Source organism: Narcine bancroftii, chromosome 2, assembly GCF_036971445.1.
Source record: "Narcine bancroftii isolate sNarBan1 chromosome 2, sNarBan1.hap1, whole genome shotgun sequence".
NCBI lineage: Eukaryota > Metazoa > Chordata > Chondrichthyes > Torpediniformes > Narcinidae > Narcine > Narcine bancroftii.
Window position 1 is genome coordinate 200,790,463 of NC_091470.1, and position 18,509 is coordinate 200,808,971.

The 18,509-nt window shown below is 45.1% G+C and overlaps 1 protein-coding gene across 4 annotated transcripts in view; it reads right to left on the reverse strand.

Annotated features, from left to right (window-relative positions):
* Window positions 1-18,509, reverse strand: part of dnah2 (dynein, axonemal, heavy chain 2) — a 243,293-nt gene that overhangs the window by 46,741 nt on the left and 178,043 nt on the right. For all 4 annotated transcript variants that reach the window (XM_069920089.1, XM_069920087.1, XM_069920088.1 and 1 more), the window contains 5 exons: window positions 16,647-16,763; window positions 15,569-15,733; window positions 13,160-13,285; window positions 3,023-3,171; window positions 1,735-1,801 (listed from right to left, as the gene is read on the reverse strand). In XM_069920089.1, coding sequence (XP_069776190.1) covers window positions 1,735-1,801; window positions 3,023-3,171; window positions 13,160-13,285; window positions 15,569-15,733; window positions 16,647-16,763 — 624 coding nt within the window. The remainder of the gene's footprint in view (window positions 1-1,734; window positions 1,802-3,022; window positions 3,172-13,159; window positions 13,286-15,568; window positions 15,734-16,646; window positions 16,764-18,509) is intronic.

Sequence of the window (18,509 nt, forward strand, 5' to 3'; positions counted from 1 at the left end):
TTAAGGGTGCTGGGCAATGTTCATGGTGATTCTTTGATTATCTTCTAGCAGACATATCACGCAAAATGATATGACAATAAAAAACTTGGACTTCAGATTGCACCAGTTTAGCTGTGAGTTACAGTGGCAGATTACATCCAGCAGATGGTGGTGCATACCCATCTTGACATGCCTACATTCAGTGCAGGGAAACCCACTGAGACTTGATCCCATTTATTCAGTAACAATCCATCAGTGAATTTCCCTCACCAAATCATTTCTTTGATGGATGAAAGCAACACTTATTTTTCCTCCTCTTCTTTGAGTAGCACGCTGATCTACATAATGAATATTCATTCAACCAATGAGCTGCTGGGGTTGGGGGGCGGGGGGGGGGGAGGAATTCGGCAGGCCAGCAATGCCCATGGGTAGAACAGATCGGTTAACATTTCAGGTAGGGACCCTTTATTGAGACTTAAATGAACAAGTCTCGATAAAGGGTCGCGACCCAAAATGTTGACTAACCATTTCACCCCACAGATGACGCCTGACCCGCTGAGTCCCTTCAGCAGCTCGTTGATCATGATTCCGGTGTCTGCAAATTCTCCATGTTCAAATTCTACCCGCCCTGTCACTCAAGGGGGCCACCTTTTAAGCATGTTAAAGCAGGACGCGGGATTGGTGGGGAGGCCACAGAGTCTCAGAATCAGGATTTATTGTCATGAACAAGTCACAAAATTTGTTGTTTTGCAGCAGCGTCACAGGGCAAACATTTATATAAACCATCTTTTTTTTAAATAGTGCAAGAAAAAGTCAAAATAAGGCAGTCTGTGGTTCCTTGTTCATTTAGGAATCTCATGGTGGAGGGGAAGAAGCCGTCCTTGTGCCGCTGGGCGCTCGTCTTCAGGCTCCTGCACCTCCTTCCCGATGGCAGCAGAGCGAAGAGGGCATGGCCTGGGTGGTGGGGGTCTTTGAGGATTGAGGTGCTTCCTTAAGGCACCGCCTCTTGTAGGTGTCCTTGATGGAGTGAAGTCTGGTGCCTGTGATATCACAGGCCGAGTTAACAACCCTCTGGAGATTTTTCCTGCTCTGAGTGTTTGCATCACCATACCAGACAGTGATGCATCCAGCCAGAATGCTCTCCACAGTACACCTGTAGATGTTTTTGAGAGTCTTCCACAACATACTGAGCCATTGGTGAGCCTTCTTCATGATTACATCAACATTGAGGCTCCAGGACAGATCCTCGGAGATGTTGACACCCAGAAATTTGAACTTCTTGATCTCCTCCACTGCTGAGCCCTTGATGAGGTCTGGTTCGTGTTCTCCTGAAGTTCATAATCATCTCCTTGATTTTGCTAACATTGAGTACAAAGTTGTTGTTGAGACACCACTCAACGAGCTCATCTACCTCCCTCCTGTACAGTTTCTCATTTCCATTTGTAATTCTGCTGACAACCGTGGTGTCATTGGCAAATTTGTAGATAGCATGGGAATTGTGCCTGGCCACACAGTCACGGGTAACCAGTGAGCAGAGCAATGCACCTGCGTTGATCGTCAGTGAGGAGACGTTGTTTCCAACCGCCAATCTAGCCCAGCGAACGCGACATCATAGTGGCATGGGGGTATGGGTGGCTATGAGCCTGTTGTTGCTGTCACTGTGACGGCAACATCACTGGATTTCACAGCAAAGCTAACGGCTAGGACTAGATTGCTCTTGGATTAAGACACAGGATGCCTGCCAGAGCCTCTTACCTTAGAATGCTCCATATTTTTGATCCACTTGAGTGCCTGGCCCTGTGGGTCGACCATCAGAGGCCACCTGTGAATATAAGTACATCATGAAACTGTGTCCTTCCAATGCTTTCACTATAATCAGCTATAGCTGCTGGTTATAATCACAGCCTCATGTGTGGAAACTCGCTTGAACTCCAGTGGCCGGATAGAATACACTTTTCTGGGTCACTGACCACAGGAAGCACAGCAGAAGTTAGATGTAGAGTGGACCTCCCTCCAGATTGCTCCATTGTGGCAGGGACACCACTGGCTGCAAAGAGTAAAGGGAAGGCAAGGACTGATTAGGGATGGTCTGCATGGCTTTGTGCATGGGAAGTCATACATTCAGACATACAGCAGAGTAACAGGCCCTCTCAGCTCATGAGCCCATGCCACCCAACTACACCCAAATGACCAACTTACCCAGTACATTTTGAAGGTGGGAGGAAACTTGGGCACCTGGCAGGAAATTCACGAAGACTCGAGGAGAACCTACAGACAGCACTGAATTCAAACCCCAATTGCTAATGCCCTACAAGTTTGCTCATCATACAAATTTGAAGGTGACCAAGAGGACTGACAAGGATTGGACACACGGGGTGAAGGTCCCTCTACACTGTCTGTCACACACTCCCACAGCAGGGACAGCACAGATCAGACACAGAGTGAAGCTTCTTCTACACTGTCCCATCAGTCTAAACCTGGGGTCTTCAAAGTGGTCAGTATCGACCCATGGGCGTCAATGGGACTATCCAATGTCAGGGAATTGAAAGGGAGTTGATAACACCAGAGGGGGTTGATTGCACCTTTTTAGTGGAAAGCAGGGCCGTATCAACTGAAACCTGCACCAAAAGCAGCGGTGGCCAACTTCTTGCTAGAGCAGGCCTTGGTAATCTCCATGTTGTATTAGGTTTCGACCTTTGAGAGCAAATGGGACAACAGGCTGAATGTAGAAGGAAACTGCATGTGTTCTCTTTACCTTTGGTAGCACCCTCATCCAGTGCTGCCACCACCCCCCCAAACCTCCATCCAGCACGCCAATGCCAAACCCCCACCCCAGGCCAGTGCCGGGATTCCATGCCTGGGGGTCGATGAGGGATCAAGTATTCCATGAAGAGATCAGTGGTCTAAACTATGAAATGCTAATGAAGTCCTTGGGAGCTCCATCAATGCTTTGCCATAATTCCAGGTGGACACTTGCATCCTTGAAACCTTTGAGCTAGGCTGATCCCGAATCCCTGAACATTTATCTCAGCTCCCAAAGTACCTGTTGCCCCTGGTTACGATAACTCCGTTCTCGGTGGAGAAGGCGTCTGTCGGCAGTCCCTGGATGTTCCAGTCTCGCACCATCGTTGGGTTCGAGAGGAAGCTTGCAAAGGCAAATTCAGGTGAGTATGGGACAGCACGCACATTAACCTGTGGGAAACATTATTCAGTAAATGTGACTGCAGCACTCTAGGAACCTGAACACCTCACTAGGGCTGGGCTACGTCAAGGATGGGCTTCACTAGATAAATTAACAGAATGGTATAAACAAGGAGGCTTACAACTGCCAAACTTTAAAAATTATTATAGAGCCGCACAATTAAGATACCTATCAGATTTTTATCAAACAAGGGAAAAGCCAGATTGGACTAGATTAGAACTAGATAAAATAGGGGAGGAGATACCTGAACATATATTATATAAATGGGATGAAAAATTGGTACAACATGGAAGTTCTCCAGTATTACATCATCTACTCAATATTTGGAAGAAGATTCATGTAGAAAGAAATAAAACAAATTATCAATTACCAAAATTAATATTGACGCAAAACAAGTTACTCCCTTTTACAATAGATAACCTTTCCTTTAGAGAATGGGAGAAAAAAGGGATCAAAAGAATAGAAAATTGTTTTTCACGAAATAGATTATTATCCTTTGAACAAATGAAAGATAAATACAATATAACTCAAGATACAGGACAAATTGGGAAGCAGTCTGAGTTTACCAGAGGGAAGTAACTTTGAATATGTGATTACAGATACAATGATAATCAAAAGATTTATAACAAATATGTATATTAAACTGCAAGAAAAGGAGAATGAGGAAACAAATGGTAAAACTAAACAAAAATGGGAACAAGATTTAAATATAAAGATAAAAAAGGAAACATGGGAGAAGTTATGTTCTGGAACGATGAGAAATACAATAAATACAAGGTTACGTATGATACAATATAACTGGATACACAGGCTATACATTACACCTCAAAAGTTAAATAAATGGGACCCAACAGTATCTGATAGATGTTTTCGATGTAAAAAAGAAATGGGAACAATAATTCATGCAATCTGGACATGTGAGAAAGTAGAAAAATTTTGGGAAGATCTAAACCAAATATTAAATAAAATTACAGAAAACAATATACCAAAGAATCCAGAGATCTTCCTACTAAGTAACATAAAAAACAAAGAATTTGGAATTGATTTGGAGGATGCACAAAAAAGATTTGTTAAGATAGCTCTAGCCGTAGCAAAAAAATGTATTATGTCAACCTGGAAATCGGAAGATAATTTGAAAATACAACAATGGTATATAGAAATGAATAAATGTATTCCATTAGAAAAAATAACATATAGTTTAAGAAATAATATTGAAATATTTGAACAAATATGGGAGCCTTACATGAAACACAATAGCGAAAACCTACCGGGGACATTCACTACCTAAATTAACGAAAGGAGAAGGAAATGAAAAGAATTGACTCAGTGGAATTTCTTGTTTATTTTTATTGAATGACAACATTGTTTGACTAGTTTAATGTATCCTAGATTTTGTACTTTAAATGGTCGGGAGGGGGGAGGTAGGGAGGGTGAGATGGGAGGAGGGAGGGGTGGGGGAGAAAATGGCACTGTATATATTTGAAAAGGAAAAAGTATGTATCATGATTAATGTGGTTTATGGTGTGAAAAATAAAAAATTTTAAAAAAAAAGGATGGGCTTCACAAGTTGAAGAGAATAACAGGGGAAAGGAGGGAGTTCCCGTGACAGAAATAGAAAGGAATGGGTAAAGATGAGAAGTTTGAGGAGTCTAAACTTTACCATGATGTCTCCTCCTCACTGACAACACAGACGCACCTCAACAAAGCTCTACTCATCTACACCCACGACTGTGTGGCTAGTACAAATCAAATGCCATCTACAAATTTGCCAATGACACCATGGTCCTCAGCAGAATCACAGATGGCAATGAGAGAGTCTACAGGAGTGAGGTAGATCAGCTGGTTGAGTGGTGTCACAAAACCATCTTGCCCTCAACTTTAGCAAAACTAAGGAACTGATGGTGGACTTCACTCGAGGGAAATCAGGAGAACACGAACCAGACCTCATCGAGGGGTCAGCAGTGGAAATGGTTAAGAACTTCAAATTCATGGGTGTCATCGTCTCTGAAGATCTGTCCTGGGGCCTGAATGTCAATGAGATCATGAAAAAGGCTCTGCCAGCAGCTATACCTCATGAGGAGTTTGAGGAGATTTGGTATGTCATCAAAGACACTTGAACATTTCTGACTGTTGCATCGCTGTCTGGCATGGAGGTGCCAATGCACAGGACAGAAAAAGACCAGAGAGAGCTATGAACTCGGCCAGTGGCATCTTGAGCATCAGTCTTCAACCCATCAAGGGCATCTACAACAGGCAGTGTCTTAACAAAATACCCTCTATCCTCAAAAACCTTCACCACCAGGGGAGTCACATGATGGAGTAGTGGCTGGTCGAGTGGAACTAGCCCTCTCCAGAGAAAAGAAAAAAAAATGTGAAAAAGCAGAGCTCAATAAACATAAAATACAGAGAACAGACAGAAGATGGCACCCAAAAGAGAGAAAGTAAGAATAACAGACAAAAGGGAAGAAGGAAAATCACTGGAGAAGAAAGAAGAAGGCCTTACCTGCACATCGGAGCAGAGAGCCACCGTGGAGAGGTGCGGCCAATCTCCGGTGTTGGTGTGATAAATAAAGAATTACAAAAAAAAAAGAACCCTCACCACCCAGACCATGTTCTCTTCTCACTGATAGCATCAAGGAGGTGGTCCAGGAGCCTGAAGATGAGCCAAAGAGCATAGAAACAGCTTCTTCCCCTCTGCCATCAGATTTCTGAATGGACAGTGCCCCACAGGCACGACATTACTCTCCTTTTTGCACTAATTTATTTATTTTTAAAATTTATCCTGAAGTTGTGCCCTTTTGTCCTGGACTCCCCTACCATGGGAAACATCCTTGCCACATCTATTCTGTCCAGACCTCTCAGTGTTCAAAATGCCTCTATGAGGACCCCTCATCCAACTAGTACAGTTCCAGAGCCGACAGTCGTTCCTCGCATGCTGATCCTTCCATCCCTGATAACATTCTCGAAAATCTTCTCTGACGCCAACATATCTTTTCTCAAATAAGGTGCCCAAAACTGTATACAGTACTCCAAGTGAGATCTCACCAGTGCTTTATAGTCTCAACATTACATCCTTAATCCTCTAGAAATGAATGCCAACACTGCATTTCCCTTCTTCACCACCTACACAGCCTGGAGGTCAACGAGGACGCCCAAATCCCTTTGCACCTCAGAATTTTGAATTTTCTCCTCATCTAAATAATCGTCTATTTCTTCTTCCGAAGTACGATTGTGTATTTTCCAACTTTGTATTTCATCTGCCACTTTCTTTGCCCACTTTTCTAATCTATCCAAGTCTTTCTGTATCCTAAGTACCACCCGGCCTACCACCTACAACTACATATTTTAATCAATTAGAGCAGAACCTCGCTGCTTCTAATATTCAATGTCCAACTAATGAAAGCCATTTTCCCTATACCTTTCTAAACACGTTTTCTTTCTTTGTTGCCTCCTTCAATAATCTATGGACATACTCCAAGGTCCCTCTGTTCCTTATTATTCCCCAAGACCCTACCATGTATATTGGGAATATGTCCCAGACTCATTAGTGCTTACAAAATGCATCAAAGTTCAAATTTACTGTCAGAGTACGTCCATGACCTAACGACAACCCTGAGATTCTTTTTCCCTGTGGGCCAGGCAGAATTTCTCATTATCAGCGACCTGTACACTGTTCTGTATCACGACGCTGTATTTGAAATTGCCTGAATGGTGTACTAATAACAACCTTGCACTTAATATCGCGAAAACCAAGAAGCTGAATGTGGACTTGAGGAAGGGAAAACCAGAGGTGTGTGATGCAGTGATGATTGGGGAAATCAGAGGTGGGGAGGGTGAACAAATTTAAATTCCTGGGAGTCACTATCTTGAAGGACCTTTCCTGAACCTGACACACAAATGTCATTGTGAAGAAAGCAGGTCAGCGACTCTAGTTTCTCAGGAGTTTGCAGAGGTTTGGCATGACATCGAAAACCTTGGTAAACCTCTACAGATGTCTAGTGGGGAAAGCGCGCATCACAGCCTAGTATGAGGGCACCAATACCTCTGAGCAAAGAGCCCTGCAAAAAGTAGTGGACACAGCCAAGTGCATCACAGGCAAACTCTCTCCACCATCGAGAAAATGTGCATGGAACATGTACTGTCATCGGAGAGCAGCAGCGATCATTAAGAAACCGCACCACCCAGGACACGCTCTGTTCTCACTGCTACCATCAGGAAAGAGATATAGATGCCAGAAGACTCGTATGACTAGGTTCAGAAACAGCTACTAAGCACCCCCCCCCCCACCACCATTAGACTCCTCAATAACAAACTTAATCAGGCACTCATTGTGCACTTTATTTAGTATTGAATATTTATTTTCTGGAATGTATTTTTTTATGTACTCTGTATTTGTTGACATTTCTTTTTAGGTTTAGATTCCTCTCTTTTGTGTACATTTTTAGTACAGTTTTTTGCATTACCGATAGTATAAATTCTGCTTGGCCTGCAGGAAAACGGAATCTCAGGGTTATATGTGATGACATGTATGTACTCTGACAATAAATCTGAACTTTTGAATTAAACTCCTCCCCATTTCCCCAATCCACCAATACCTCTGTGTAGCCTGGCTCACTGTCAACAATTCCACCAACCTTCATGCCATCCACACCCCTATGATCTTGCCTCCGTCATCCACTTCCAAGTTATTCATGTACCGTACTGGGGTCACAGCACATACCCTTGTGGGACTAGTCACAGGCATCCAATTACAATAAAAGCACTGTAACATTACCCCTGTTTATTACTGCCAAGCCAACTACAGATCCTGTTTGTCAACTTGCCCTGGATCCATGGGCTCCATCTCTTTAGACCAGCTTCCATGTGGCTGCACTGAAGGCAATGTGAATCACATCTACTGCCTGCCCTCACTAATACCTTCTGTTCATTCTTAAAAGAATGCAATCGCATTGGTCAAACAAAATCTGCCCTGGAAAAGCCACACTGGCCCTGTCTGTTCAGTTCCTGCCTTTCCATGTGATCATTAACCCTCTTCTTCAGACATATTTTCCAGTATCTCCTCTACTACCAATGTTGGGCTCACAGGTCTTTAGCTAATATAATAATAATAATAATAATAACAATTACAGCACGGAAACAGGCCATTAGGCCCTTCTAGTCCGCACCGAACCAAACACCCCTTTCTAATCCCACCTCCCTGCACAATGCCCATAACCCTCCATCTTCCTCTCATCCATATACCTGTCCAACCTTTTCTTAAATAATACAATTGACTCCGCCGCCACTATTTCTCCCGGAAGATCATTCCACACAGCTACCACTCTCTGAGTAAAGAAGTTCCCCCTCATGTTACCTCTAAACCTCTGCCCCTTAATTCTTAACTCATGTCCTCTTGTTTTAATCTTTCCTCCTCTTAACGGAAATAGTCTATCCACATCCACTCTGTCTATCCCTTTCATAATCTTAAATACTTCTATCAAATCCCCTCTCAACCTTCTACGCTCCAAAGAATAAAGACCCAATCTGTCCAATCTCTCCCCATACTCCAGATGCTTAAACCCAGGCAACATTCTGGTAAACCTTCTCTGCACTCTCTCCACTCTGTTTATATCCTTCCTATAATTAGGCGACCAGAACTGCACACAGAACTCCAAATTAGGCCGCACCAACGTCTTATACAATCTCAACATCACCTCCCAACTCCTATATTCCATGCAATGATTGATAAAGGCCAGCATACTAAAAGCCTTCTTCACCACCCTATTCACGTGAGTTTCTACCTTCAGGGAACGATGTACCGTCACTCCTAAATCTTTCTGCTCTTCTGTATTCCTCAATGCTCTCCCATTTACCACATATGTCCTATTCTGATTCTTCTTACCAAAATGAAGCACCTCACACTTATCAGCATTAAATTCCATCTGCCATTTTTCAGCCCACTTTTCTAAGCAGCCCAAATCCCTCTGCAATCCTAGAAAACCTTCTTCATTATCCACTATTCCACCTATCTTAGTATCGTCTGCATATTTACTAATCCAATTCACCACCCCATCATCTAGATCATTAATGTATATAACGAACAACAATGGGCCCAATACAGATCCTTGAGGCACACCACTGGTCACCGGCCTCCAACCTGACAGACAATTATCCACTACCACTCTCTGGCCTCTCCCTTTCAGCCAATGTTCAATCCATTTGACTATCTCAAAATTTATACCTAAAGACTGCACCTTCCTAACTAACCTTCCATGTGGTACCTTATCGAAGGCCTTACTGAAGTCCATATAGACAACATCCACTGCGCTACCCTCATCCACATTCCTAGTCACCTCTTCAAAAAATTCAATCAGATTGGTCAAACATGACCTTCCTCCCACAAATCCATGTTGAGTACTCCTGATCAGACCCTGTCTATCCAGATGTTTATAAGTACTATCTCTAAGAATTTTCTCCATTAATTTACCTACCACAGACGTCAAACTTACAGGCCGATAGTTGCCAGGCTTCCTCCTTGAACCCTTTTTAAATAACGGAACCACATGCGCAATGCGCCAATCCTCCGGCACTATCCCCATATCTAATGACATTCGAAAAATTACCGCCAGAGCCTCTGCTATTTCCTCCTTCACTTCTCTCAATGTCCTGGGGAAGATCCCGTCTGGTCCTGGAGACTTATCCACCTTTATATTCTTCAAAAGCCTTAAAACTACACCTTTTGTAATCTCTATATTCCCCATATTTACCCAATTTGCTTTTTTTATCCCACATCTCCCAATATCCTTCTCCTTAGTGAATACCGAAGAAAAGAAACTGTTCAATATCTCCCCCATTTCTCTAGGTTCCACACACAGTTTTCCACTCTGATTTTCTAAGGGACCAATTTTGTCTCTAGCTTTCCTCTTACCATTAACATATTTGTAGAACTCTTTTGGATTTGTTTTCACCCTGCTTGCCATAGTTTTCTCGTACCTTCTTTTAGCTTTCCTAATTCCTCTCTTAAGATTCCTCTTACATTCAATGTATCTTTCAAACATCTCCTTAACTCCATGCTTCTTATATCTAATGTACGCCTCCCTTTTTCTTCGAACCAAGTTTCCAATATTCCTTGAAAACCACGGCTCTCTCAAACCTTTTGCCCCTCCTTTTAACCTAACAGGAACATAAAGCTTTTGCACTCTCAAAATCTGATCTTTAAAAGACTTCCATCTCTCTACTACATCCTGCCCATAAAACAAATTGTCCCAATGCACACCCTGCAAGTCCTTTCGCATCTCCTCAAATCTAGCTTTTCCCCAATCAAAAACCTCAATCCTTGGCCCTGATTTCTCTCTTTCCATAATGACATTGAAGCTGATGGCATTATGATCACTGGACCCGAAGTGCTCGCCAACACTAACCTCCGTCACTTGACCCATCCCATTTGCCAACAGTAGATCTAACACTGCTCCTTCTCTGGTCGGCACCTCTACATATTGTTGTAAAAAACTATCTTGCACACATTTCACAAACTCTAACCCATCCATTCCTTTCACAGAATGTGTTTCCCAATCTATATGTGGAAAATTAAAATCTCCCATAATTACAACCCTGTGCTTATCACAAATATCTACTATCTCCCTACAGATTTGCTCCTCTAGGCCTCGGTCCCCTCCGGGTGGTCTATAATACACCCCTACAAGTGTAACCTCTCCTTTCCTACTCCTCAGTTCCACCCAAATAGCCTCCGTGGATGTGCCCTCTAATCTATCCTTCCTAGGCACCGCTGTAATATTTTCCCTGACAAGCAATGCAACCCCACCTCCTCTTGCCCCTCCGACTCTATCACACCTAAAACAACGAAACCCAGGGATATTCAGTTGCCAATCACATCCCTCCTGCAACCATGTCTCACTAATCGCTACCACATCATACTTCCAAGTATCAATCCACACCTTCAGCTCATCCACCTTTTTTACAATACTCCTGGCATTAAAATATATGAATTTCAGGGATTTCCCATTTTTTAATCCCTGTTTTCCCTCATCTTTAAGAACAACATTATTTACTTTTCCTGACAATTGCCCTTTATCTTCTTCCAGAGCATTTCCCTTCTCTATCACCTGCCCATCCATATTCAAATACTTACTACAAACTTTCATTGTTTTCATTCTAACCTTCTCCTTACTGCTCTGTACTATTTTGTTCCCTCCCCCCAACCATTCTAGTTTAAAGGATCCTGAGTAGCCCTAGCAAATACCTCTGCCAGGATTCTGGTCCCCCTGGGATTTAAGTGTAACCCGTCCTTACTATACAGGTCACATCTCCCCCAAAAAAGGTCCCAGTTATCCAGAAACTTAAAACCCTGCCCCTTACTCCACCCCTTCAGCCACGTGTTAATCCTCCACCTCATCCTATTTCTATTCACACTGTCACGTGGCACAGGGAGTAATCCAGAGATTACCCCCTTTGCGGTCCTTCTTTTTAACTCCCTACCTAACTGCCTGTACTCACTTTTTAGGACCTCTTCTCTAATTCTCCCTATGTCATTGGTACCTACATGTACCACGACCTCTGGCTCCTGTCCCTCCCACTTTAGGATATCTGGGACACGAGCAGCAACATCTCGGACCCTGGCACCAGGGAGGCAAACCACCATCCGGTTCTCCTTGCTGCGTCCGCAGAATCCCCTATCCGTCCTCTTAACTATGGAGTCTCCTACCACAATTGCCCTCCTCTTCCTTTCCCTCCCTTTCTGAGCTACAGGGGCCGACCTCGTGCCGGAGGCACAGCCACTGTCACTCCCCCCAACCTTGATGTCCCCCTCAACAGTGCTCAAAGAGGCGTACTTATTGCTGAGGGTTACATTCACAGGGCTCGTCTCTGGCACCTTACGTTCTTTTGTCCCTCTCCTAACAGTTACCCACCTTTCATCCTCCCGTGGCCCTGGCGTGACCACCTGGCTGTAACTCCTGTCTATGACTACCTCTGTTTCCCTAACCAGCCTGAGGTCATCGAGCTGCAGCTCTAGTTCCCTAACACGGTCCCTGACAATCTGCAACTCGACACACCTAGTGCAGATATGGACATCCGGGAGTCTGGAAGACTCCAGGACCTCCCACATCTGGCACTCCCGACAACACACAGCCTTAACACTCATCCCTTACCCCAATGAAGTAGTAATACAGACTATCATTAGCTTTCTAGGTGTTTCCAGGTTGCCATTGCTGAAAGGGGGTGTTGGGCACTATCGGTTGCCCCAGTAGTTGCAATGACAAAGACTTGAGGGAAACGATAGGCTTTATTGCACAGAAGTCTTGAGTTGGCCCGGATCCAAACTAGGGGAAGTGTAGGGAAGGGAAAGGTGGCCCGACCTTTATGGCCTGGGTCCCAGGGGAGGATTCCAGGTAAGAGTGTCATCAGGGGGCGGTCCGGCCTGAGCCAATTAGCATATATAATCCATACCATTACGGGGGGGGGGAACACATTTTCAGCCCATAACTGATATGTGTCTCCTGTCTCAGTTCTCACCTTCCTTCACACAATTCACCTGAAGTTTTTTTTTAACTTAGCACAGACCACCAGTGGCTGGGGGGGGGGGGTGGTGGCAGAGGGGTGGAACACAAGTCCCTCCCATGCCACTGTTTAGTACATCAGGAATCACTGCGTCTTTGCTGACCACAGGTAACAAACCAGTGGACCACAGGTTGGGAAGTATTGGTCCGTCACAGTTTCCACAGCCAGGATGTTCCACAGCAAGTTCAGTACCGCTATAGCTATCCCAGGTGCTCTGCGACCAATCCATAGGTGTAGTCTTCAGGGATTGGAAGTGTTTCTGATCGCCCATTTTCTGTACAGTGCACTTTCTGTACACTGTCCTTGCCTCTGCAACCTTAATGACCACAATTAGATAGAAAGAAAAAACAACCTTATCTTGATTCTGGGCGGAGGGTAAAATTGAGGTACGATGAAAAAGGGGGATTGAGATCTGACACTCACCTCCTTCATCCAGATGTTGGCAACTATCTCATCCCGGTAGTTGGACAGGAAGGGTCCCATGTATGAGAGAAAAGCTGAGGCCAACAGACAATCTCCAACCAGGTAGCCCATGTCAGAATCCAGCCCCTGTCACAGAGCAGACAAACTGCATCAGGATGGTGAGAAGACAGTAGACAAGCCGTGTAGAGGGACTCCACCAAATGAAGCAGGTTTCCCTGGCTAAAGGAGATCTGGGATACAGAAAGGCCTTTCACCACATTATCTATAAATCTGTGAGCTCAAGGAAATGCATGATTACATATCTCAACCCAGCCATGTCTTTCAGACCAAGCTGCAAGGTGAAAAGCGATGATTCTATTATTAATTCGATAGTCTTTAATGCCCGGCAGTCAGCAATCAGTAACGTTGGGGAACATCTTCCCCACCATCGAATTCAACATCGGTGCTCCTCAAGGAAATGTTTTCAGTCCCCCACTGCACTCCCTCTACACTTCACTGCAAGTGATGGTCAGGTACGCACACCAGGTACGCCACTACGTTCAAAGCAGACAAAAAAGATCGGCATGGTCATCTGTATCCCTCAGCTACTCTACAGGTGGACTATTCAAAGCAGACTTGCTGGATAGATCACAGTGAGTTGCGCTACTCAAGGCTGGATGAAGTTGCAGAAGGCAGTGAATGCAGCCCAGAGCAACTTCTTGCTCCTCCACTGGCTCCTTCTACATCTCCTGCTGCTCAGGAAAGACCCATCACACCCCAGACACACTCTCTTCTTTCTCCTACCAATCTCTTCAAGACTGATGGCGTCCACTTAGAACAGTGGTGCGGAGAAATTCTTCAGCCAGAGGGTGGTGAATCTGTGGACTACGTTGCTGCAGGCAATTGAGTGTAGTGGGCCACTGGGTGTCTTTAAGGCAAAAATGGATAGGCGCTTGATTAGCCAGGGCATGAAAGGTTATGGGGAGATAGCCAGGGCTGAGTGGGAAAATGGATCAGCTCATGTTAAATGGGGCAGACTCGATGGGCTGAATCGTCTTTTTCTGCTCCCATGTCTTATGGTCTCCCATCAGGGAGAAGGCTCAAATTAATGAAAGTGAGCACCAACAGGCTTAAATATAGTCTATTCCCTACAGCCATCAGGCTCCTGAACGAATCCCATGACATGCTACCCTTGTTTAGCACTGGATAACTTTTGTATTCTCATTGTAACTCTAAATTGTGACCTTTACTCAGATGTGTGAATGTTAGAGATAACCCCTTGGACTATTCGCACAAGAACCTACTAGGTAATAATGTGACAATTAAATGGAGCTTAATTCCTGGCTGATCAGAACCATGCTCAATTTCTCATGATTCCCTCAATATCAATATACCCTGGCTCCCTCCGCCCCCACATGCAACAAGGACAAGATTCCTCTTGTCCTCACCTACTACCCCACTGGCTACCATATCCAATACATCCTCCTCCGCCATTTCCACCATCGACTACGTGATTCCACTGCTGGACATATATTCACCTCTCCACCTTCCACAGGGACCGCTCCCTCCATGACTCCCTTGTCCACTCCTCCCTCCCCACCAATCATCCCCTTGGGACCTACCCCTGTGACTGCAGGAGATGCTCCACCTGTGCCCACACCTTCTCCCTCAGCACCCTCAGGGCCCCAAACAGTCCTTCCAAGTGAAGCAACTTGTGCAGGGGTCATCTATTGCATCCGGTGCTCCCGCTGTGATCTCCTCTATATCAGAGAGTCGAGATGCATACTGGGTGATCATTTTGTGAGCACCTCTGCTTTGTCTGCCGCAATATCGTGGATCTCCCAGAGGCCACCCATTTCAATTCCCCATTCCATTCCCTTGCCATCATCTGTCCATGGTCTCATGTACTACCAGGCTGATACCACCTGTAAATTGGAGGAACAACACTTCATCTTCTGACTGGGCTACCCTCCAACCGATGGGGTTAATATCGACTTTTCTGGCTTTCATTAAAATTCGTCTCCTCCCCCCTCCCTACCCCCTTGCTTCCTCCATTCCCTGTCTCCTTTTGCACAGATGAGATAAATTCCACCTAGTCCCTTATCATATCCAGTTAACACCTTTTGTTGGTCTGGATTCTCCCCCATTGTTTGAATTCTGAGACTTTCCGATCTATCCTGTTCTGCCTTTTCTGATTTTTCCTCGAAGAAGGGCTCAGGCCTGAAACATCGGCAATATATTTTTGTCAAAAAGGTCCTAGATGCTGAATAGACCAGCTGAGCTCCTCCAGAATTTCAGTGTTTTTACTACAATCACAGCGTCTGCAGACTATCTTGTTTCTCCCATGAATATACTCCGTGACTGCTTCTCCATGAGACAGTTTCGGATTCGCCATCTCTGGAGGATGTGACCTCAATTTCATCTCCTCACCTTCACAGTTTCTTCCCAGCGTACTTTCTCTGCAGCCAGACCAGACAACAGCTTGTCAGCCCGGTCCAGTTTGATTTCCATTTCCTGTGACCTTTTGCGCAGCTCCTCCTTTTGAGTCAGCTTTTCGTCATACTGTTCTTTTAACATTTCCAGCTTCTCGGCAACCTGGGGGAAGAGGGGAAACCTTGACTGAGAATAACAGTGGCACTTAATGCCAAACCAGAAAAGTGCCACCTTCCAGTCTACACTTTCTATCACCATCTCCACGGAGGGAAGGCTCAGGCTTGAAACACCGACTTTATAATGAGACACAGTGATCTGATGTGACCAGGTGTCTGAAAAGAACGGTGGAAGCAGCTTCAACAGGAAATCTCAAAAGGCAATTGTTGAAACAGAACATTTGCAGGTTTGACAGAGAGAGAACAGGAAGGAGAAGAGTCTCTACACTAAGTGGAGAGACAGCACAGGCACTGTGGGCTGAATGGCCACTTTATGATTGCATAAATGAAAGTTGATAACACCGCACCAGTCTATGCACCAACAAAGCAGGGCCTGGAACAGGTTTTCATTAGCCGCTTTCAGGTGGTCAGAATACCCCAATACGGCTGTCGGGTGGCCACCTGAATGTCGAGAACCCGGCCAGGAGGAGCACTTACCTAATCCTCCTCCTGTAGGTATATTCTCTGGCTTGGAGAATCCCCCATTGCACCTGAAAGCAGCAGTGGGACTATGGCCACAGTCCACAGGAGCCGGCATTCACTCGGACTCGGTGACAGAAAGGCGTCTTCTCCACAGCCACCTGAACGTCCCACCTGCACTCTCCCGGCCGAGTCTGCTGGCTCATTATCTGAGTCTGATCACTTGAAAGCAGCTAATGTGATTGACCTAAGGTGGCCAGTAGCTCCAACTCTGGGTGAAAAGGATCATCTGGAGCATTTAAAGGAAGGGATTTGCTGAACAGAAGATGGTGATGGTCAAGGGAATAAACAGAGAGAGTAAAGAACACTAAACCTTGAGCCATCTGGCTGTATGAAAGTTTAGAGAAGCATACAGCATTCACTGGAAAAGCTGCACCTACCTCTTTTAACTTCGCTTGTGCCTCAGCGAGAGACGCCTGCTTCTCTGCCAATTGTGCCAAGGCTGCATTCAGCCGAAGGCGCTTGGGTTCAACCACACGGTACAGTCTGCCATACAGCTGTGGAGTGAGGGAGAAGTGGGGGGAGGTGGGGGAGAAGAGGGGGAGAATAGGTAGGGAGAGAGGAGAGGTGGAGAGGGGGGAAGAGATGGGAATGGGAAAAAGGGGAGGGAGAGGGGAGAGGGGGAGAGGAGGGGAGAATAAGGAGGGAGAAAGGGAAGGGAGAGGGGGTAGGGGAAGGGTGAGAATGTTACACAGAGTAATCACCATATAACCAGGCAGTGCCTGTGGAAACATAATGAACTGACATACAAAGGATCTATTAGTTGCATGAGTACACTCAGAACCTTATCTTTCCTTTGGAGCGCCAAATTGTCTTTGGTGGAACATTAGCGCCTTCGTCACAGAACTTAATAACTCCACTGCCAAAGCCCTTTGCTATTATTTGTTGTAGAGAAACAGGCTCTCCAGCCCACCCTTTTTATGCTGACCATCATTCCCGTCTGTACTAGTCCCATGCGCCTGAATTAATTCCATATTCCTGATGTCCCGCTTATTCACATACATCCAGATGCTTCCTCCATTTTGTTACCGCTCCTGCCTACTGTTCCTGGTAGCTCATTACAGATACCAACTCCTCTTTGTGAGATTTTCCCCACTGCCACCCCCCCAACCCTAAACCCGAGTCCTCTCTCATGGGAACCAGGCCGTGGCTCTTTCCCCTATCTATCCTTCTAATGCATCTCAACCATGTCGCCTCTCAGCCTCTTCTGTTCCAAGGAAAACTGTCCTAGCCTCTCTGGCTCTCTTGATAACTCGAGACCTCCAATCCAGACAGGATACTTGTCAGTCTTTTCTGCACCCTCTCTGGCCTATTCATGTTCTTCCTGCAGCAAAGTGACCAGAGCCGTTTGTACACAAGAACTGGACTTCAGGTGCAGTCCAACCAATGTTTTGTACAACCGTAACCTGACATTCTGACTCTTATACTCAATGCCTCCACAGATGAAGGCCAATTTACCACTTGTATGTCTTCACCAACCTTTTGACCGGAGTTCCCATTTTCAGGGAACTATGTACTTGTACCCCAAGGTTTCTTTGTTCAACAATATTCCCCAGAGCCCTGTCTTTTGATGTGTAATTCCTGCCCTGGTTTAACTTCCCAAAATATATCACTTCACATTTGTCTGAGATCAATTCCATCTGCCCACTCACCCAGATAATCTAAATCTTTCTGTGAGCTGATCTTGGGGCAGCACAGTTCAGGGGTGGCACGGCGAGTTATTACGATGCTAATGCAGTGCTCACGACCCAGGTTCGAATCCAACGCTGCCTGTAAGAAGTTTGCACGTTCTCACTGTTTCTGTGTGTTTCTTTCAGGTTCTCTGGTTTCCTTCCACCCTTCAAAACATATGGGTGTTGTAGATTAATTGGGATATTTGGGCAGCATGGGCTCATTGGGCAGAAGGGCCTGCAACTGTGCTGCATGTCTAAGTTTAAATTTAAACACATCTTCAAAACAGTAAGATCCAATCGTTCCTCATCTGAAATAAATTTTAAATTTTATTTACAACACGGTAGAAGCTGATTCAGGCCAGAGACTCATGCCACCCAATTACCCCAAGACCATAAGTCTTTGGAGGGTGGAAGGAAACCGGAGCACCCAGAGGAAAATAATCACGCAGGTCACAGGGAGAACATCCAAACTCCTTACAGATAGAGCTGGATTCAGACCCAGGTTGTTGGTGCTGTAATACTGTCACACCAAATGCTACACCTTCATGTGTGATAAAAAAAGATGGAGAG